Source organism: Mirounga leonina, unplaced genomic scaffold (assembly GCF_011800145.1).
Source record: "Mirounga leonina isolate KUSES-001 unplaced genomic scaffold, KU_Mleo_1.0 Mir_101799, whole genome shotgun sequence".
Classification (NCBI taxonomy): domain Eukaryota; kingdom Metazoa; phylum Chordata; class Mammalia; order Carnivora; family Phocidae; genus Mirounga; species Mirounga leonina.
In genome coordinates, this window is record NW_023270210.1 from 501,297 (window position 1) to 524,156 (window position 22,860).

Consider the following 22,860-nt stretch of genomic DNA (forward strand, 5'->3'; position numbering starts at 1 on the left):
TACCTCATGGGATCATCTTCACTGTGAGGATTAAATAAAACAACTACATAAAACACTATAGTTGTTAACATAGTAAACACTCAATAAATGTCAGATATTGTGACTATTATTATTTTTCATATTTAGAAACTTAGATCACAAACATAAAGAGAAAAAGTTGTTTTTGTGAATGACCACATCCTGTCCTTGCCAGCTATATATACTTAAGAGGTGGTAATTCTTCAGTCAGGCTAGAGAATTTACATCCTAAAATTTTCTGTGATGGCACTTTAAATCAGTATATTATAAACAGGGAAAAAAAACCTCAGTTTTCCTGTAAAACTTGACTGCATTTCCCCCACATCTCAGTGTTTTGCCTTTCCTTTTGCCAAAGGCGATCCACCCTTCCTGCTGTATCTATAATCAGACTCCATTCTTCTTCCTGTCTCCCACCCATAATCATGTTTCTACTTACTAGCCCCAGTTCTGATTGGATCGTTAGTTTGACTTCCGTTACAAAAGAAACACAACTGCCAAGGTTGGGTGCCTCTTCCCACAGCTTTTCACTCCCTGACATCACAAAAGAACAACAGTAACCATCATTTCCTCTGTTGTGCCCATTGCCAGGGAAAGGAAAATTTGCCCCCAAAATTAGGATTATGCCCAGGGCTTCTGGGACTTTAATATTGTTAGAAATGACAGATCAGAGCAGCTGTAAGGTGAAAAGTACCCTTTACTTTCTTCTACAGACTGAGGCAAAAGCATAAATAAATAAATAAACAAACAAATAAATCCATCCAACAGATGAGATATGCTGATGGCTTGCACTTGGGTAGCTAGCAACTAACAGTTTTGGACAGATAGTAAGCATCAAATAAATATTGAATGAATGAATGATGTAAAAGCCATGGCAAATGAAAGAACGAAACTTATTTGGAGATATTTATAAGTAAAACTGACAAGAATTAGTGTTGAATTCAATTTGGGAGCAAAGCAGAAGGATTATCCTCAAGTTTCTAATTTGGGCAACTCATTAGATAGTGTCTTGTCTGCTCAGGCTGCCATAACAAAATACCAGAGACTTGGTGGCTTAAACAACAGATATTTATCTTCTCAAAGTTCTACAGGTTGGATGTTCAAGATCAAGGTGCCAGCATGGTCAGGTTCTGGTAAGACCTCTCTTCCTAGCTTATAGATCATTGCTTTCTCAGTGTCCTTGCATGGTGGGCAGAGAGAAGAGGAGGAGAGGAGAGAGAAAGCTTCCTGGTCTCTTCTTTTAAGGGCCTTAATCCCATCATTAGGTCCCCATCCTCATGACCTCATATAAACCTAATTACTTCCCAAAGGCCTTGCCTCCAAATACTATCACATTGAAGGGTTTCAAAATATGATTCTGGGAGAATACAATTCAGTCCATAGCAGATAGTAGTGTCATTCACAGGATTAGGAGCCCTACAGAAAGAGTAGGTTGGTGAGTGGAGTAAAGAAAAATGAAGGAATCCAGTTTGGGGCATGTTGAGATTGAAGTGTCTAAAGCCTGGATTTCCCACAAGACACTGCATCAACCATAGCCCTCTCAAGAAGTGGCTACCTTTTCTTCCTCATTCTTCTCACCATTGAGCCTGGAAACAAGGTATGTATCCTTTAGGTATCCTTGCTCCTCATTCTTGTGTCCAGACCATTCTACTTCCCCCATACAAAGAAATATCTAGAGTCTCTAGAAATATCTTGAGTCTCTAGAAATATCTTGAGTCTCATAAAATCAGACTAATTCACCCACTACCCTTCCTTGTTATAGTAGTCTTCCAAACACTGGGTCACTCTCTCCTAGTCCTTGAGGATTTTTAGCTTCTGAATCATTGTCACTCTCTCCAACACTATTCCTATCACAATTCTTGGTGATTTTAATATCTACACAGATGACCCTTCCAGTACTCTGGCCTCTCAGATCCTTGACTTCTTCTCTTTCACTGATCTTGTTCTTCTCCTTCCATAGTCATATCCTAACCTTGTCACTGAAACTTCTGCAATGCCTGCATGATATTATAGGGGGGATTATTCTACTTTTTGAACTTTTGTATTTTAATGCATTTTATTGATGTATAATTTACATAAAATAAGATGCACCTATTTTAAGTGCACAATCCAATGACTTTTGACAAATATATATGTACATGCAACCACTACCCCAAATCAAAATATAGAATATTTCTATTATCTAAGAAAGTTCCTTTGTGTCTCTTTGCAGTCAATCTTCCCCACTGTACCCCACTACCCCCTGCCAGAAAATCACTTATCTACCTTCTGTCAGGATAGATTGGTTTGTATTTTCTAGGATTTTCTAGAGATTGAATCATGCAGTATGTACTTTTGTCTGGCTTCTTCCACTCAGCGTAATTATTTTGAGATTTTCCATATTGTTATGTGCATCAATATCTCATTCCTTTTTATTCCTGAAGTAGTCCATTGTATAGATGTAGCATATTTGTTTATCCATCTACCCACTGAAGGATATTTGGGTTGTTTCTAGTTTTTTGGCTACATGAATAAAGTTGCTATAAATGTTCATGTACAAGTCTTTCTATGGCCATATGCTTTCACTTCTCTTGCTTGGGTAAATACCTAGGATTAGAATTAATGGGTCATATGGTAGGTACATTTTTAACTTTGACAAACTCTTTATAAACCACTTGTACCATTTTACACTCTGATGTACCATAGTGTATCAGTTCCAGTTGCTCCACATTCCTGGCGATACTTGGTATGGTCAGTCTCTTAAATTTCAGCTATTCCAATGTGTTCGTAGTGGTATCTTATGCTTTTAATTTTCATTTCCCTGTTGACTAGTGATGTTGAGCATCTTTTCATGTCTTTATTTACCATCTGTATCTCTTTCATACAGTGTTTAAATCTCTTGCCCATTTTTAAGTTGGATAGTTTGTCATTGAGTTGTAAGAGTTCTTTATTCATATATTTTTATATTTTGGATACAAACATTTTTCATTTTCTTAACAGTTCTTATGAAAAGCAGATTTTAGCTTTCATGTAGCTCAATTTATTGAATTTTTCTTTTCTCTCCCTCACTCCCTCATATTGACCCTCTTTCAGTTCCTTATAATGCCATGCTGAAGCATGTTTCAAGCTTTTGGATATGCTATTTGCTGTTTAGAATGCCTTCTTTGTGCCTATTCACCTAGTTAATTCTTATTCTTTGAATTGAGTTCAATTGCCACTTCCTCAGAAAGGCCTTCCCTAACAGACCTCATATAGATTGTGTTTCTCTGTTACATGCTCTCATAACATGCACATACATCCATCCTTCAAAGAATTTATCTCAGTTTAAAAGGAAGTTAACTGGGAGACTATTTTTTTTAAATATCTGTTATATATAGTATATATTATATATGTACATGTAATATCTGGTCTATTCTAAATACATTATTTGTTCAGTAAGTATTTATTGGGAGAGTGAATGGATGAGTGAAGAGTAGAGGGGCCACAGATAAACTCAAGTACACATAAAAGTTCAAAGCAGGGGGGCACCTGGGTGACTCAGTCATTAAGTGTCCGCCTTCAGCTCAGGTCATGATCCCAGGATCCTGGGATCAAGCCCCACATCGGGCTCCCTGCTCGGTGGGAGGCGGGCTTCTCTCTCTCCCACTCCCCCTGCTTGTGTTCTCTCTCACTGTGTCTCTCTCTGTCAAATAAATAAATAAAAACTTTAAAAAAAATAAAATTTTAAAAAAAGTTCAAAGGAGAAAAATGTGTTGTTTTCTGTCACCAAACAACATTATTACAATATTACTGAGTATATTCCCTATGCTGGACTTTTCATCTCCATGACTTACTTATTTTATAACTGGGAAGTTTGTACCTCTTAATTCTCTTTGTCTATTTTGCCCACCCCCACCCATCTCCCCTCTGGCAACCAGTAGTTTGTTCTCTGTATTTAGAGATTGGCTTTGTTTGGGGTTATTGTTTGTTTTGCTTGCTTCCTGTTTTGTGTTTTAGATTCCACATATAAGTGAAACCATATGGTATTTGTCTTTCTTTGTCTGACTTATTTCACTTACCATAATACCTTCTAGGTCCATCTATGTTATCACAAATGACAAGCTCTCATTCCTTTTTTATGCCTGAGTAATATTCCATTCATCTATTGATAGACACTTGGGTTCCTTTTATATTTTGGTTATTGTAAATAGTGCTTCAGTAAACGTAGGGGTGCATATGTCTTTTCAAATTAGTGTTTTCATTTTCTTTGGGTAAATACCCAGTAGTGGAATTACTAGATCATATGGTATTTCTATTTCTAATATTTTGAGGACCCTCTATGCTGTTTTCCACAGTGCTTGGACTAATTTACATTCCCACTGAAGATGCATGAGGGTGCCTTTTTCTCCAACACTTGTTATTTCTTATCTTTTTGATACTAGCCATTCTGACTTGTGTGAAAGGATATATCATTGTGGGTTTGATTTGCATTTCCCTGATGATGAGCAATGTTGAGCATCTTTTCATGTATATTTTGGCCATCTGGATATCTTCTTTGGAGAAATGTCTATTCAAGTCTTCATTTTTAATCAGATTATTCAGGATTTTTTGGTGTTCAGTTGTATAAGTTCTTTTTTTTAGATTTTTTTGAGAGAGAGTGAGTGAGGAGAAGGAGCAGGAGAGCGGGCATGAGCAGGGTGAGGGGCAGAGGGAGAAGCAGGCTCCCCACTGAGCAGGGAGCCCGACATGGAACTCAATCCCCAGACTCCGGGATCATGACCTGAGCCGAAGGCAGATGCTTAACCAACTGAGCCACTCAGGCACCTCAGTTGTATAAGTTCTTAACATATTTTGGATATTACCCCCCCAATGAGATATATTATTTGCAAATATCTTTTCTCATTCAGGAGGTTGCCTTTTTGTTAAGTTAAAGGTTTCTTTTGCTGTGCAAAAGCTTTTTTCATTTTGGTGTAGTCCCAATAGCTTATTTTTGCTTGTTTCTCTTGCCTCAGGAGACATAACCATAAATATGTTGCTAGAGCTGATGTCCAAGAGATTACTGCCTATGTTTTCCTTTAGGAATTTTATGGTTTTAGGTCCTACATTTAGGCCTTTAATCCATTTTGAGTTTATTTTTGTGTATGGTGTAAAAAAGAAGTGGTCCGGTTTCATTTCTTTGCATTTTTTAGCTGTCCAGTTTTCCCAGCACCATTTATTGAAAAGACTGCTTTTTCCTCATTGGATATTCTTGTCTCCTTTGTCATAGATTAACTGACCATATAAGCATGGGTTTATTTCTGGGCTATCTTGTTCCATTGATCTATGTGTCTATTCTTGTGCCAGGACCATACTGTTTTGATTAGTATAGTCTTGTAGTATAGTTTGAAATCGGAGCATGATACCTGTGGCTCTGTTCTTTCTCAAGATTGCTTTGGCTATTCAGGGTCTTCTGTGATTCCATACAAACTTTACAGTTATTTGTTCCAGTTCTGTGAAAAATGCCATTAGCATTTGATAGAGATTGCATTGAATCTGTATATTGCTTTGCATACTATGGACATTTTAACAAATTTTAACAGTATTAATTCTTCCAATCCATGAGCATAGAATATCTCTCCATTTGTTTGTGTCATCATCAACTTCTTTCATCAGTGTTTTAGAGTTTTCAGAGTACAGGTCATTCACCTCCTTGGTTAAGTTTATTCCCAGGTATTTTTTTTTTAAGTAGGCGCCACACCCAGCATGGAGCCCAACATGGGGCTTGAACTCATGACCCTGAGATCAAAACCTGAGCTGAGATCAAAAGTTGGACACTCGGGGCACCTGGGTGGCTCAGACAGTTGAGCATCTGCCTTTGGCTCAAGTCATGATCCCAGGGTCCTGGGATCGAGACCCACATCAGGCTCCCTGCTTGGCAGGAAGCCTGCTTCTCCTCTCCCTCTGCCTGCCGCTCCTACTCTCTCTCTCTGTGTCAAAATAAATAAAATCTTAAAAAAAAAAAGTTGGACACTCAACTGACTGAGCCACCCAAGCATCCCAAACTATGTTAATTTTTATGCAATTGGAAATGGGATTGTTTTCTTAATTTCTCTTTCTGCTACTACATTATTGATGTATAGAAATTTCTGTATATTAATTTTGTATCCTGCATCTTTGCTGAATTCATTTATTAGTTCTAACAGTTTTTTGGTGGAGTCCTCAGAGTTTTCCACATAGAGTATTATGTTATCTGCAAATAGTAACAGTTTTACTTCTTTATCAATTTGGATGCTTTTTATTTCTTTTTCTTGCCTGATTGTTGCAGCTTGGACTTCCAGTACTATGTTGAATAAAAAAGAGTGGACATCCTTGTCTTGTTCCTGATCTTAGAGGAAAAGCTTTCAGTTTTAACCATTGATTATGATGTTAGCTGTGGGTTTTTCATATATGGCCTTTATTATGTTGAGATATGTTCCCTCCAAACCAACTTTGTTGAGAGTTTTTATCATGAATGGATGTTGTATTTTGTCAAAAGGTTTTTCTGATCTATTGAGATAGTCATATGGTTTTTATCCTTTCTTTTGTTAATATCCTGTATCACATTGATTGATTTACGAATTTTAAACCATCCTTGCATCCCTGGAGTAAATCCCACTTGATTATGGTGAACTGTCCTCTTAATGTATTGTTGAATGCTTTTTGCTAGTATTTTGTTGAGAACTTTTGCATCTATGTTCATCAGGGATATTGTCCTATAGTTTCCTCCTTCTGTAGGGTCTTTGTCTGGTTTTGGCATCAGGGTAATGCTGTTCAACGGATGGATCTTTAATTGAATGGTGTTAAAACAACTATTAACTATTTTTTAAAAATTTAAGTACATAAGCTAGAGTCCCAATATACTCCTGGTGCTAAAATAAATTCCAAATAGATGAAACAAATGCAAAAACTGAAAGCACAAAGGTACTAAATGAAAACACAAAAGAACATTTTTATAATAAAACAAAACAAGAAAGGGTTGGGGTTGGTTTTTTGCTTTTTGTTTTTGTTTTTTGTAATCTTGATATATAATGGCAGTGTAAGGAGATCAGAAAAACCAGATTGAGTAATAGATTTCATGTAAGATCTAATTTTTACATAAGCCATGTTTTAAGGTACATGTAATGTGTATCAAAAAGTGTTAGTATCTTTAGTATACAAATAAATTTTTCAAATCAAGGAAAATATCACTTTGATAGAGAAAATGTAAGTTTGTCATGAACAAACTTCATGAAATAAGGAAATCAAATCAGCAATAAACATATGGAAAATGCCTTTCAGAAAGGGAATTTGGCAGGATCTATTAAAATGGAAAATGCACTTACTCTTTTTTCAACATTCTCATTTTTAATATTAATTCTAAAGATATAATATCAGAAGTGGAACAAATTATATGCCCAGAAATATTTGCTGCTGAAGCATTTAGCATAGTAAAAATTTTGGAATATCTGAAATGCCCATCAATAGGAAATGGTTATATAAATTCTGGTAATATATAAAATTAACTATTATTACTATGTATTCATTATACTTGTCATTTTAAATACAACAAACTTATTATTTGATTTATTATCTCTGTGTGCCCACAGGAGGTAGGATCCATGAGATTAAGGGCTTCCAATTTTGTCTCTAGCAACTGGCTCATTTCCCAGTAGGCACTCAATACATACTTGAGCAAATGAATGAATGAGGCCTTCCTTTATCTTAACAGGCTGGAAGTGATGGGGAGAGTATTGGAAACTGTCCCTTTTGCCAACGCCTTTTTATGATCCTCTGGCTTAAAGGAGTTAAATTCAATGTGACTACTGTTGACATGACCAGGTAAGAGAAATCAGGACATGTTTCATTCTGGAGATTGAAATCAGTAGACACCAATATTATGTTTATGTTTGTATAATGTATACTTTAATTAGAGGCCTAACTCTGCTTATTTTCAATAATCATAGAAAGCCTGAAGAGCTGAAGGACTTAGCCCCAGGTACCAATCCTCCCTTCCTGGTGTATAACAAGGAGTTGAAAACAGACTTCATTAAAATTGAGGAGTTTCTAGAGCAGACACTGGCTCCTCCAAGGTATAGCATTCTACGTGATATTACTGTTTTTGAGAAAATCTATTTTGTTGCCCTATATTGCAGATTGAGGATTCTTACTTCTAAATATCTAACTCTTTTCCACTGTTGGATCTCTCTTTTGCTATTTTTCTAGAAACGTTTGCAAAGATCCCCATGATTACTCTATACATGATTACAAAACTTTACTACAGAATTACTTATTTAATATATGTAAAGCTATTAAAACTTTATGAGATGTAGGTAATATATTAGGAAAGGGCAAAGGATAGATTTGGAAACCTAGGAAAGGCAGGGAATTTCAGCCATAATGAAGTTTGGGGGCATTTATACTGATAGAAATTAGACTTGTTTTATTGTAGAGCCCTCACAAGATCTTCAATTTTGAAATAGCCTTTGATTCAGTCTGATTTCTAAGCTCTGTGGGTTGGGAAATATAATGTCTATTATGCATAAACTTCCCCCTTCAACTTCAAATACATGAAAACGTTAGGTGTAACATTTCAAAGTATTTTTTAAAAATTTTATTAATTTATTTTAGAGAGAGAGAGAGCACAAGCAGGGGGAGAGGCAGAGGGACAGGAGAGAGAGAATCCCAAGCAGACTCCCTGCTGAGCGTGGAGCCCAATGTGGGGCTCGATCCCAGGACCCTGAGATCATGACCTGAGCTGAAACCAAGAGTTGGACGCTTAACCAACTGAGCCACCCAGGCGCCCCCAAAGTATTTTTTATACTCCTTATGCTGTGCCTTTTATTCTCATGACTTACTCATTCCATAAGTGGAAGCCTGTATCTCCCACTCCCCTTCACCCATTTTCACCCATTCTACCCCCCCTCCTCTGGCAACCAGCAGTTTGTACTCTGTATTTATATGTCTGTTTCTGGAAGCATCACAATTTGAGATTTCAAGTTATATTACAAAGCTGTAGAGATCAAGATAGTATGGTACAGACACAAAATGATGGGTATTAAGGAGGGCTCTTGTTGTGATGAGCACTGGGTGTTTTTTGTGTAAGTGATGAATCACTGCATTCTATTCCTGAAACCAATATTACACTATATGTTAGCTAACTAGAATTTAAATAAAAACCTTAAAAAAAGGAAATTTGAAAATTCAAAAAATAGACAAATAGATCAATGGAACTGAATAGAAAAGCCAGAAATAAACCCACAACTATATGGTCAATTAATCTTTGACAAAGCAGGAAAGAATATCCAGTGGGAAAAAGACAGTCTCTTCAACAAATGGTGTTGGAAAAACTGGCAGCCACAAGCAAAAGAATGAAACTGGACCACTTTCTTATACCATACACAAAAATAAACTCAAAATGGGTGAAAGACCTAAATATGAGACAGGAAATCATTAAAATCCTAGGAGAACATAGGCAGTAACCTCTTTGACATCAGCCATAGCAACTGCTTTCTAGATATGTCTCCTGAGGCAAGGGAAACAAAAGCTAAAATAAACCATTGGGACTTCAAAATAAAAAGCTTCTGCACAGCGAAGGAAACAATCAACAAAACGAAAAGGCAACCTACAAAATGGGACAAGATATTTGCAAATGACATATCTGATAAAGGGTTAGTATCCAAAATATATAAAGAACTTATAAAATTGAACACCCAAAAAACAAATAATCCAGTTTAAAAATGCACAGAAGACATTAATAGACATTTCTCCAAAGAAGACACCCAGATGGCCAACAGACACAGGAAAAGATGCTCAACATCACTCAGCATCAGGGAAATGCAAATCAAAACTACAATGAGATATCACCTCACACCTGTCAGAATGGCTAAATTAACAACACGGGAAACAACAGGTGTTGGTGAGGATGGGGAGAGAGGGGAACCCTTTTGCACTGTTCATGGGAATGCAAACTGGTGCAGCCACTCTAGAAAACAGTACGGAGGTTCCTCAAAAAGTTAAAAATAGAGCTACCCTATGATCCAGCAATTGCACTACTGGGTATTTACCCAAAGACTCCAAAAATACTATTTCAAAGGGATACATGCACCTAATGTTTACAGCAGCATTTTCTATAATAGCCAAATTATGGAAACAGCCCAAGAATCCATCAATTGATGAATGGATAAAGAAGATGTGAGATAGATAGATAGATAGATAGATAGATAGATAGATAGATAGATAGATAGATATGTATGTATGTATATATAATATATATATAGTATGGAATATTACTCAACCATAAAAAGAATGAAATATTGCCATTTGCAACAAAATGCATGGAGCTAGAGAGTATTATGCTAGGCGAAATAAGTCAGAGAAAAACAAAAGCCATATGATTTCACTCATGTGGAATTTAAGAAAAAAACAAATAAGCAAAGGGAAAAGAGAGAGAGAAGCAACCAAGAAAAAGACTCCTAACTATAGAGAATAAACTGATGATTATGAGAAGGAAGGGAGTGGGGGAATGGTTGAAATAGGTGATGGGGATTTAGGTGTTATCACTCTTTAAATCTTGCTGGTGTGATGGGTATAGTGATATCTCATGATACTTTAAATTGCATTTCCCTGAATAATAGGTGAATCTGAGCATCTTTACACATGTTGGTTGATGATTTGTTTTTGTTCTGTGAATTATCTTGTCAAATCCTTCCGATTTTCTATTGGCTTATATATCAGGGATTGCATTCAACTCTGATAACTAGAGACAAAAAAAAGTACTGGCTTAAATAAATATGGGTTTTATTTTTCTCACATAATAAGAAGTCAAGAATGAGTCATTGTAGGGATGGAATGACAGCTCCAAAAATGCACCAAGGACCCAGGCTCTTTCTAATCTTTCTTCTCTGCTATGCTTCAGGTGAGGCTTCCAGTCTCAAAGTTAATTCATGGTGACAATATGTCTGCTGGAATTCCAGGCAACAGATCTAACTCCTACACAGGAAGAAGGAAAAGGGCAAAGAACAAAAGGTGCAAGCCAGATTTAAAAGTTTTCACAGAAGCCACACTCAACAATTTGCATTATATTTCATTATCCAAAAGTAATTCCCATGTTCACATCTAAGTACAAAGGGGATCTGGGAAATGTAGTTCTTATCCAGGTATATTGCCACCCCTAATAAAACAAGTTTTAGTCAAAGAAAGAAAGAAGAAAAGAAGAAAAGAAGGAAGAAAAAGAAAGAGAGAGGTACAGAACTGGGTTATCAGCAGTAGTTTGCCCCTCTGACCATCAAATAAATGTGTGCATGCTTCTTACATGGAACACACCTACTCCCAAGAGAGACAGCTTCCAAGTTCCATACAGTTACTGCATCCAGCTCAAAGTTCAGGATCTTTGGGTGATATGCAACATCTCCATTAGATACTAATCGTTGGGCAATTAAATAAATTAAAAGCAAGTTTTCTCCACTCACTCCTTGACTCAATATATCATGGTGGAGTAGGAATTGGATAACTGGAATAAAAACTGCCATTTTTAAAAGGATAACAATAAAAAGGATAGGCTAGCACACAACAATCACCTGTTCATAACAGTTACCATTGTTAGAGAAACAACTGAAAGACTGTTTCTAAGTTTTGGCATTACAAACAATGCTAAAATGTACTTTCTTTTTACAAAGCCCTCCAGAGTGGTTATTTTGTCTGCCATACTGCTAGATATGGAAGCCCTTTCATATAAACTTTATCTAAATTTTTAAAACCTGTTAGATACTTACATCAGTGAAAATGGTGGAGTAAGGAACTCCAAAACGCCATCCCTCCATAAAAGCAATGAATAGCTTGGGAAAAAAATGTCAGAATCAACTTTTCCAGAAGTCTGAAATATAACCCAAAATTTACAAGAGCCAAGGGAATATTAATGAAGAAAAAAAGCTGAATTTTAGTAAGAGAGCCTTGTGGCATTTTAAGTTATCTTATTACCATCTTTTACTCCTCAGTCTTTAGCAGCTTTAAAGATAGTAGTCCACATTGTAGGTGCAGGTTGCTGGTAGCAGAGGACATGATATGGCTTTATTCTCAAATAACTATGGTTATGTGGTTTGGCCTGGTGGCACCCTGATGGACTGGCTCGAGGTTTTGTCTTTTTTTCACCTACTTTAGAGCTTCCCCGGGGCTGAGGCAGCTTCCCTGGTGGCATTCATGGAAGGCATTTAAAGGCAGTTGTATTAGCCATTGCTACATGGGGCAAGGGATAGCACTTGAGGAAAGCAATAGACAAACTGAAAAGTCTGGGAATAAACAGGCTGGGATGTTTGGGGGATCCTTGGGGGAATAAGGGCTTCAAAATGCTTTCATGTATTCTAGGGACTCTAGAAGTCCATGCACATGTCTAGGTCTAGACCTGTGCTTAGAAAAGAACTGAGAAGATCCTAAACTTACTTCTGACTGAACTTCAGACACCATGCAAGCAGAAATTGAAGGCTAAACTGTAAACTGCATACATAAGCATTGAAGGAATGCCCCAACTCAGAGCAAGACTGCAAACACTGAGAGACCTTTTCCTTCTTGGTTTGTTTGTTTTGGTCCCAGGAGTTTAATGAAATCTCTGTTAAATCAGTAACTAACAAAGATAATGGGACAAAGATTTCAGTGGCCCCACACAACAAAGAATACAGACTTTACAAAATTACTTCAGAAAATTCACTAAACAAATAAATGATACCTACAATAAGCAGCAGCAACAAATCCTGGGGAATGGGAGAATTTGATTTTCAGAGTTTCTACATTATAATGTTCAAGTGTCCAGTTTTCAAGAAAAAAATAAAATTCATGGTAAGAAACAAGAAAGTATGGCCCATTCACAGGAAAAAATAAATTAATAGAAACTGACCCTGAAAAAACCCAGATACTTGATTTAAAAGACAAACACTTTACATCAACTGTGTAAAATCTGTTTAGAAAGCTAAAGAAAATCATGGACAAAGAACTAAAGGAAACTATAGAGAGCAAACTCAACATAGAAAGACCATCAATAAAAAGAAATTATTAAAAGGAACCAAACAGAAATTCTGGAGTTGAAAAGTACATTAACTAAAATGAACAATTCACTAGAGGGTTTCAACAGCAGATTTGAACAGATAAAAGAAATAATATGCAAAACTGAACATCCAGTTTGAGGAAAAGGAAGAAAATGAGCAGAATCTAACATACCAGTGGAATGCCATCAAATGTACCAAGATACACATAATGGGAGTCCCAGAAAGAGAGAATAAGGATCAAGAGGCAGAAGAATGTTTGAAGGAATAATAGCTGAAAACCTCCCAAATTTAATTGAATACATTTGTCTATACATCCAAGGAGGTCAATGAATTCCAAGTGGAATAAACACAAAGAGATCAACACCAGGATACATTATAATCAAATTATCTAAAGCCAAAGCCAAAGATAGAATCTTGAAAGAAGCAAGAGAAAAATGACTCATCATGTGGAAGTGATCCTCAATAAGATTAACAGATGATTTTTCATCAGCAACCATGGAGGCCAGAAGGCAGAGAGATGACATATTTAAAGTGCTGAAAGGTGGGGCGCCTGAGTGGTGCAGTCAGTTAAGCATCTGACTCTTAGTTTTGGCTCAGGTCCTGATCTCAGGGTCGTGAGATCGAGCCCCAGGTCAGGCTCCACACTCAGTGTGGAGTCTGCTTAAAACTCTCGTTCCCTCGGGGCGCCTGGGTGGCTCAGTCGTTAAGCATCTGCCTTCGGCTCAGGTCATGATCCCAGAGTCCTGGGATCGAGCCCCGCATCGGGATCCCTGCTTAGCGGGAAGCCTGCTTCTCCCTCTCCCACTCCCCCTGCTTGTGTTCCCTTTCTCACTGTGTCTCTCTCTGTCAAATAAATAAATAAAATCTTTAAAAAAAAATAAAGATATTTAAAAAAAACAAACAAAAAACTCTCTTTCCCTCTACCCCTCCCCACTGCCTTCTCTCTCTCTCTCTCTCTCTCTCATTCTCGCTCTCCCACTCTCACTCTCTAAAATAAATAAATAAATCTTTAAAAAATAAAATAAAGTGCTGAAGGAATAAAAGTCAACCAAGAATTCCATATTGGGCAAAACTATCCTTCAAAAATGAAAGAGAAGTTAAGACATTCCTCACGAACAAAACCTGAGGAATTTTGTTGCTAGTAGATCTACTCTACAAGAAATGCTATAGGGAGTCCTTCAGGCATAAATGAGAGGCCACTAGACAGTAACTCAAAGTCATGTGAAGAAATAAAGAGCAGCAGTAAAGGAGGGAAGCACATACTCAACTCGATGCAACAATATTTTTACAAAATCCAACACCATTTCATGATAATACTCAACAAACTAGGAATAGAAGGGAATTTCCTCAACCTGATAAATGGCATCTATTAAAAACCCACAGATAACATCACACTTAATGGTGAAGGATTGAAAATGTTTCTTCTAGGATCAGGAACAACACAAAGACACCATTTCTGACACCTCTGTTCAACACTGTATTGGAAGTTCTAACCAGAGCAGTTATGAAAGGAAAATAAATAAAAAGTATTCAAAATGGTAAGGAAGAAGTAAAACTATTTCTATTTGCAGATGGCATGATCTTTCATATAGAAAATCCTTTAAAATCCACTAAAATACTACTAGAACTCATAAATGAATTCAGTGCAATTGAAGGATACTACAGTCAACATACAAAAATCAGTTGTATTCCTTTACACTATCAATGAGTAATACAAAAGTAAATTAGGAAAACAATTCCATTTTCAACAGTATCAAAAATAACAAAATACTTTGGAATAAACTTAAGGAAGGAGGAGAAAGACTTCTCTGCTGAAAACCACAAACCATTACTGAAATAATTTAAAGAAGACCTAAAAAATGGACATTTATATTAGTTTCTTAGGGCTGCCATAACAAAGTGCCATAAATTGGGTGGCTTAAAACAGAAATTTGTCTTACAGTTCTGAAGGCTAGAGTATGAAGTCAGAATGTCAGCAGGGCCATGCCCCCTCTGAAACCTTTAAGAAAAAGATCTTTCCTTGCCTTTTCCTAAGTTCTAGTGGTTTTCCAGCAGTCACTGGTGTTCCTTGACTTGTAGATCCATAACTCCAATCCTCCATCTTCACATGGCATTTTCTCCATACCTCTGTCTTTTCAAAAGATGTTCTTTTTTGGGGCGCCTGGGTGGCTCAGTCATTAAGCGTCTGCCCAGGTCATGATCCCAGGGTCCTGGGATCAAGCCCCACGTCGGGCTCCCTGCTGGGCTGGAAGCCTGCTTCTCCCTCTCCCACTCCCCCTGCTTGTGTTCCCTCTCTCGCTGTCTCTCTCTCTGTCAAATAAATAAATAAAAATCTTTTTAAAAATTAAAAAAAAAAAAGAATGAAGTAGGGATACGTACTAGAATATGAATGAAACTTGACCATCATACTAAGTGAAAGAAGCCAAACACAATAGGCCACATATTGTACGATTCCATTTATATAAAATGTCCAGAGGGGCACCTGGGTGGCTCAGTCATTAAGCGTCTGCCTTCGGCTCAGGTCATGATCCCAGCGTCCTGGGATTGAGCTCCGCCTCGAGCCCCTTGCTCAGCAGGAAGCCTGCTTCTCCCTCTCTGCCTGCTATTCCCCCTGCTTGTGCTCTCTCGCTCTCTCTCAAATAAATAAATAAATAAATAAATAAATCTTAAAAAAAAAAAGTCCAGAATAAGCAAATTTATAGACACAGAAATATTAGTGGTTCCAGGGGCTGAGAGGAGGAGTGAATGGGGAGTAACTGCTTAATGGGAACTAGATAGGAGTCACTGTTGCACAATATTGTGGCTGTATTAAAGCCACTGAATTGTACATTTTAAAATAGCTTAAGTGGTTTTATGTTATGTGAATTTTATCTCATTTTTTTAAAAAAAGATTAGGCTTTTAATTGAAATTGCACTGAACTTATATTACTATTTGAAGAAATTTCATTTTTATGATACAAATGATTCCCATCAGAGAACATTATTTGTGTATTTGTTTGGGTACCATCTTATTATTTTTATTGAGATATAATTGTCATACAACATTGTGTAAGTTCAAGGTGTACAACATGTTGATTTGATATTTACAAATTGCAATATGATAACCACTCTAGTGTTAGCTAACATCTCTACCACATTACATAATTATTATTTCTTTTTTGTGGTGAGAACAATTAAGACTTTCTCTCTTAGCAACTTTGAAGTTTATAATATAGTCTTGTTGACTATAATCACCATGCTGTGCTTTTTTATCTATTAGTTGCAAGTTTTTAACATTTAAACAATATCTCCCCAACCCCTCCCCAAGGTACCTCCAGTAACTATCATTTTACTTTTTTTTTATGAGTTTTGCTTTTTAGATTCCACATATAAGTGAGATTATACAGTATTTGTCTTTCTCTGTCTGATTTATCTCACTTAGAGTAATGTCCTCAGGTCCATTCATGTCACAAATGGCTGGATTTCCTTCTTTTTTTATGGATGAATAATATTCCATTGTATATTCCACCACATCTCCTTTACCCATTCATCCACTGATTTACATTAGGTTATCAACCTAAGTGCCAGTCTTATGTTCTTTGATAAGATTTTGTCTTGTTTTGTTTTTTTCATATTGGTTCTCTACCTTTTCTATTACATTATTTCTAAATATTTTATACTTTTATCACTATTGTAAATGGAATATGCTACTAATACCCATTTCTATCTGGTTATTGCTAGCTAGCATGGAAAACTTATTTTTTTAATGTTTGACTTGTATTAGCCACCTTACCAAAACATCTCATTAATTCTAGTAATTTTTCCTATACTTTCTTGGGTTTTCTAGGTATACAATTATATTGTTGCTTCTCTTCCAATAATTATACTAGTGCTTTATGTTCTCAACTTGCTAGAACCTCAAAAACAATATCTACTATAAAAGCAATTGTAGGTGTCTATCTTGTTCCTAAATTTAATGTAAATGGTTCTAAAGTCACCATTTTGAATGTTTTTTGTCTCACTTGTTAGTGCATTCAGCAAAATGTTGAAAAGTAGTAGTGATAATGATTATTCTTATCCTGTACTCATTTTAAGGGTAATAGTTCTAACAGTTCACCATTTAATATGGTGCTTGCTGTAAGTTTTTGATGGGTACATTTTATCAAGTTAAGGAAATTAATGAATTAGTTTAATCATTCAACAAATATTTCCTGAATACTTTAGTGTCAGTTACTATTCTAGGCACTTGGGATATATCAGTGATTAAACCAAGCAAAAACACTCTGTCCTTGTAGACCTTACATTCTAGTTGGGGAAGACAATTAATAAGCAAGATTAAAAAGCAAAACAAACTACTTTAGATGATGCTAAAAACTAAGAACAAATAAAACAAAGGAGGGAAGTAGCATGTGTTAAGGACAGGGGAAAGGTTGCAGTGTTAGATAGGGTGGGCAGAGGATGGCCTCATTTAGGAAGGGATTATAAAAAAGATCTGAAAGAAGAGGGGAAGCAGGTCATGTGCATATATGAGGGAAATCACTCCATTCAAGGGCAAAGTGAAAAAGCCTTGGGGTGGAAGCTTAGGCCTATTTGAAAAACACCGAGGAGATAAGTTCCAAGTGAAGTGAGTGGGGAAGAGTAGAAGGAAATGAGAGCAGAGTGGTAAGATAGGGTCAAATCACATCAGTCCTCATAGACTACTGAGAGGACTTGGGGTCTGAGTCTGAATGAGATGGAAACATTGCAGGGTAATAAGTAGGGAAGAGATATGATACGACTTACCTTTTAACATGATTGCTCTGGCAGCAGGTAGAAAATAGTCTAGGAGTGTGGGGGACAAGCAGGGGAGTGGAGAGAATAGTCAAGAAGCTGTTGCAGTAGTATAAGCTTTGGACCAGGCAGGGGGCAGTGGAGGTGGTGAGAAGTAGATAGATTCTGGGTACATTTTGGGGTTTGTTTGTTTTCTTTTCAAATTTTTATTTAAATTCTAGTCGGTGAACATACACTGCAATATTGGTTTCAGGAGTAGAATTCAGTGATTCATCACTTACATACAACACCCAGTGCTCACCCATTGCCCTCCTAAATGCCCATTACCCATCTAGCCCATGCCCTACCCACCTCCCCTGGGTACATTTTGAAAGGTAAGCTAGCTAGAATTGCTAATGGATCAAATATGGGGATGGAGAGAAGAGAGGAATCAAGGAAGATGACTGTTTGTCCTGACCATTTCTAGTTGCTAGTGGGGTTTTTTTATGAATAGGAATTGATTTTCATTGAACTCTTTTTCTGCATCTATTCATGATCATATGGTATTTAATTTCTTTTTTTTTTCTTTTTTTTTTTTAAAGATTTTATTCATTTATTTGAGAGAGAGAGAGAGAGCACACATGAGAGGGGGGAGGGCCAGAGGGAGAAGCGGACTCCCTGCCGAGCAGGGAGCCCGATGCGGGACTCGATCCCAGGATTCCAGGATCATGACCTGAGCCGAAGGCAGTCGCTTAACCAACTGAGCCACCCAGGCGCCCGGTATTTAATTTCTTAATGTGGTGAATTACATTACTACATCATTTTATTTTATTATGTTAAATAAACTTTGTATTATTAAGGAGAGGCCATCTTGGCTACTTTTTTCCATCCTCTCTATCCTCTTTATTCCTTCATTTTTATGTAAGTTACAATAATTTAAAACCATGTTTTTCCTACGACTTACCTTTGAAAATGTATTACCAACATATCTCCTGCCAAATAGGCTTTTAGGAGCAAGTACGGAGGACCTAACTACCATTTAAAACATTGTTTCCACAAGTTAATGAGCTTTGAATTCTCCACAATCAGTTTCCCAGTGAACTTTAGAAACTTAAGTATTCTGATATTGGGAAAAATACATATTTCCAATGAGAGATTCCAGGACTTTCCATTTCCAGCACAATTTTCCAAAACCTACATTCTCAGTAGAGCACAAGCTAGGACACTTGGTCTCTGACTTGTTATGTGTGAATAATCATAGAGTGATGTTTCTTTTTAAGGTATCCTCACCTGAGTCCCAAGAACAAGGAGTCCTTTGATGTGGGCTGTAACCTCTTTGCCAAGTTTTCTGCATACATTAAGAATACGCAAAAAGAAGCAAATAAGAGTAAGATACCTTTGTTTAAATTTCTGTTTCTCTCACACATTTGCTGATTCTCACAGTCTCACTCAGCTAAAATAGGATTTTCCTGAATATGTAGTATATGTTGGGGAATACACTCTTCCTCTGATTCTTTCTTCTCTCCTTTGAAATTCCTTTGCATGAAGTTTTATTAAATTTAGAACCCAAGATTCAATAGAGCAATTACTAACTTAGCTCAATTTCCCAGTCCTGTGTACCTTTAAGGTTTCTAAAACCATAGCATCTACCATCTCCCACAAACATTCTTGAATAGGTCTACTATCTTCTGAGTCATGAGAGCTATTAGTCTCTGATTCCATTTCTGACTCTTTTGTGTTTAGTAATAACATATGTGACTTTTTCTTTCTCTGACTCTCCTCCCAATGCACCTCCTCAAGAAAAGTCCAAAACTGTTTTTACTCACCATTTGAATAAACATCTGACCCTGTCTTATCAGTGGGTAATTGAGAGTTCTAGTTAACTATTTAGATTTCGAAGGGCCAGTGTAAGCAATGTGTATAGATAGAGATGTCTAAATGGGTAAAAAGCATACTGAGAATGTATTCAGTCATGAAGACAAAACATTAGTAACCTTATGTTTTCTTTGCATCAGATTTTGAAAAATCTCTGCTCAGAGAATTTAAACGTCTGGATGACTACTTAAACACCCCGCTTCTGGATGAAATTGATCCAGACAGTGCCGAGGAACTCACAGTTTCCAGAAGATTGTTCTTGGACGGGGATCAGCTGACACTGGCTGACTGCAGCTTGTTACCCAAACTGAACATTATTAAAGTAAGTCTTTGTAGGGTACACTGAATGGTCTGGGAGGGGTTTGGGAATGGCCAGCATGAAACACAGAGACTATTTGGTGTGAGATTGCTATATGATGGCTTTGTCATCATCATTATGCATAGTGTCTATCTCCTTTTTCTCCCCAGAGGAAAAATCCATAATGATCTTCTCTGGGAACCATAAAAACTTCTTGCTTCTTCCAAAATCAGAAGGTGTTTTCCACTGTCTTATCTATAAAACAAGGGTAATATTACCCATTTCATGGAATTGTTGAGAAAATTAAACTAATGCATGTCAAATGCTTAGAACAGTGTCTGAATCATAGCAAATGATAAATAATGTGAGCTACTAATAATTTTATGATGATTTAATCATTTATTTAATAAATTCTTATTGAACAGAACTTATTCTGTCTCAGATCCCATGCCAGACACACAGAATACATAAAGAAATAAGACATAGTTGGGACCCTAAGCAAACTCTTAGTCTAGTGGAGAAATATGTGCTCTTTTTCTGTGCTTTCTTCTAAACATATTAATAATTAAATACAGCATAAATATAAATGTGATTACACACATAGCTTTGTCTACCTTTGTAAACAAAACATTAAAGTAGTAAGTCCAAGATTTTTTAGGTTTATTTTTGTGTAGATAACATATTCTTAACGATCTTGACTTTTGAGATATGTTTCTACACACTAGGCATGTCACTGATGCCTTTTACTACCAACTGTTTTTTCCCAAAACCCTAGGTTGCCGCCAAGAAATACCGTGACTTTGAAATTCCAGCAGAATTCTCAGGAGTCTGGCGCTATCTTCACAATGCCTATGCCCGTGAAGAATTTACCCACACATGTCCTGAAGACAAAGAAATTGAAAATACCTATGCAAGCGTGGCTAAACAGAAGAGTTAGGACGCTCTTTTAGTAGAAAAAGCTCTCTTTTCACTTATTGTCATATTATAAAGGTTTTTGGAAAAAAGAATATGGAAAATACTGTTTCCTCTATCCAACTCTCTTATGAAAAGAATGCTGTATTTTCTGTATCTAGTCAGTCCAAACTATCTTCTCACCGCGTATTTTAAAGTTCTTTATATTTTCACTTAATTTTCAATTTTAGTATATGTGCTGCCAAAGCGAGCACTTCACTTAATTTTCTTTATTCCCATGGCATAACCACTGCAATCTTAAATCACGTGGAAAGTATCATGATCTTTTGCTATTTAATTGAATTATCAGAATGCATCGTGTGTAACCTCAACAGATGGCTGAAGTTACAAATGACATAGAGCCACAATCTTAAACTACTCCTTAGAAACACTTCCATTTAAATCATTAAAACAATTTTACATTTTTGTTTAGTTTAATACATGGGTGAGTTTATTTCTGATATGAATAATAAAATCAGAGAGTAAGTATATCAGAGAGACAAATCCTAAAAGAATGATTTTTAAAATCAGCTCTAAAAAGAGATCAAGACCAACTGGTATTAGAATGGCACTAAGCACCTAGAAATATGACTGTCTCATAGTCAGAGATGAGAATATGACATTTATGACCAGATTATATTGTTAAATGAGCACGTATTCATTAAATAAAACAAATAATAATTTTTAAAAGATCAGAAGCAAATATATGGTAAAGTTTCAAAGTAAATTGGACCTTTATTCCATAAAAATAAAAAGGAAACTAAGAAATTCGACTGACCAGAAGATCTTGTTGTTGTCCATAAAAAGATAAGGCACACTATCCTTAAAGAATAATGACAAAGATTTGTATAGAATTTAAAATGTTCTATTACTATATGTATTCAAATTTACATGTTAAAATAAAATCACTCAAATCTGAAAACAAAAGCTGAACTTAACTTGGTCCTTCAAAGGAGAAACAAAGTTCAGCCTCAAAAAAGGAAGAGACCATAAATCAATGGAACAGAATAAAAAATCCAGAAATAAACCCATAACCGTATGGTCAGTTAATCTTCGACAAAGCAGGAAAGAACATCCAATGGGAAAAAGACAGTCTCTTCAACAAATGGTATTGGAAAACTGGACAGTAACGTGCAGAAGAATGAAACTGGACCACATCCTTATACCATAAACAAAAATAAAATCAAAATGGATGTGAGACAGGAAACCATGAAAATCCTAGAGGAGAATACAGGCAGTAACCTCTTTGACATCAGCCATAGCAACTTCTTTCTAGATATGTCTCCTGAGGCAAGGAAAACAAAAGCAAAAATAAATGATTTGGACTTCATCAAAATAAAAAGCTTCTGCACAGCAAAGGAAATAGTCAACAAAACTAAAAGGTAGCCTATGGAACGGGAGAAGATATTTGCAAATGGCATGTCTGATAAAGGGTTAGTATCCAAACAATAGCCAAATTATGGAAAGAGTCCAAATGTCATCAACTGATAAATGGATAAAGAATATGTGGTACGTATATACAATGGAATCTTACTCAGCCATGAAAAAAGAATGAGATCTTGCCATTTGCAACAACGTGGATGGAGCTAGAGAGTATTATGCTAAGCAAAATAAGTCAGAGAAAGACAAATGCCATATGATTTCACTCATATGTGGATTAAGAAACAAAACAAAGGATCAAAAAGGGGAAAAGAGAGAGAGGCAAACCAAGAAACAAACTCTTATTTATAGAGAAGGCACTGATGGTCAGCAGAGGGGAGGTGGGTGGGGGGATGGGTGAACTAGGGGATGGGGATGAAGGAAGGCACTTGTGATGAGCACCAGGTCATGTATGGAAGTGTTGAATCACTATATTGTACACCTGAAACTAATATAACAGTCTGTTAACTAACTGGAATTAAAATGAAAACCTAAAATAAATACTGCTATTTATAAGAAAGAAAGAGGTAAGTGTATACTACCCAGTGTCTGAGGATAGGTTTTCTTTTATACAAGCTACAGTCT

At 36.4% G+C, this 22,860-nt stretch overlaps 1 protein-coding gene across 1 annotated transcript in view; it reads left to right on the forward strand.

The window, feature by feature from the left end:
- The window catches only part of CLIC2 (chloride intracellular channel 2), a 28,354-nt gene extending 6,721 nt beyond the window's left edge, over positions 1-21,633 (forward strand). The window contains exons 2-6 of the mRNA XM_035010501.1: positions 7,700-7,809; positions 7,935-8,060; positions 19,013-19,119; positions 19,748-19,929; positions 20,681-21,633. Of these exons, the coding sequence (XP_034866392.1) occupies positions 7,700-7,809; positions 7,935-8,060; positions 19,013-19,119; positions 19,748-19,929; positions 20,681-20,842 (687 nt within the window). The 3' untranslated portion in view covers positions 20,843-21,633. The remainder of the gene's footprint in view (positions 1-7,699; positions 7,810-7,934; positions 8,061-19,012; positions 19,120-19,747; positions 19,930-20,680) is intronic.
- Positions 21,634-22,860: the final 1,227 nt, after the last annotated feature.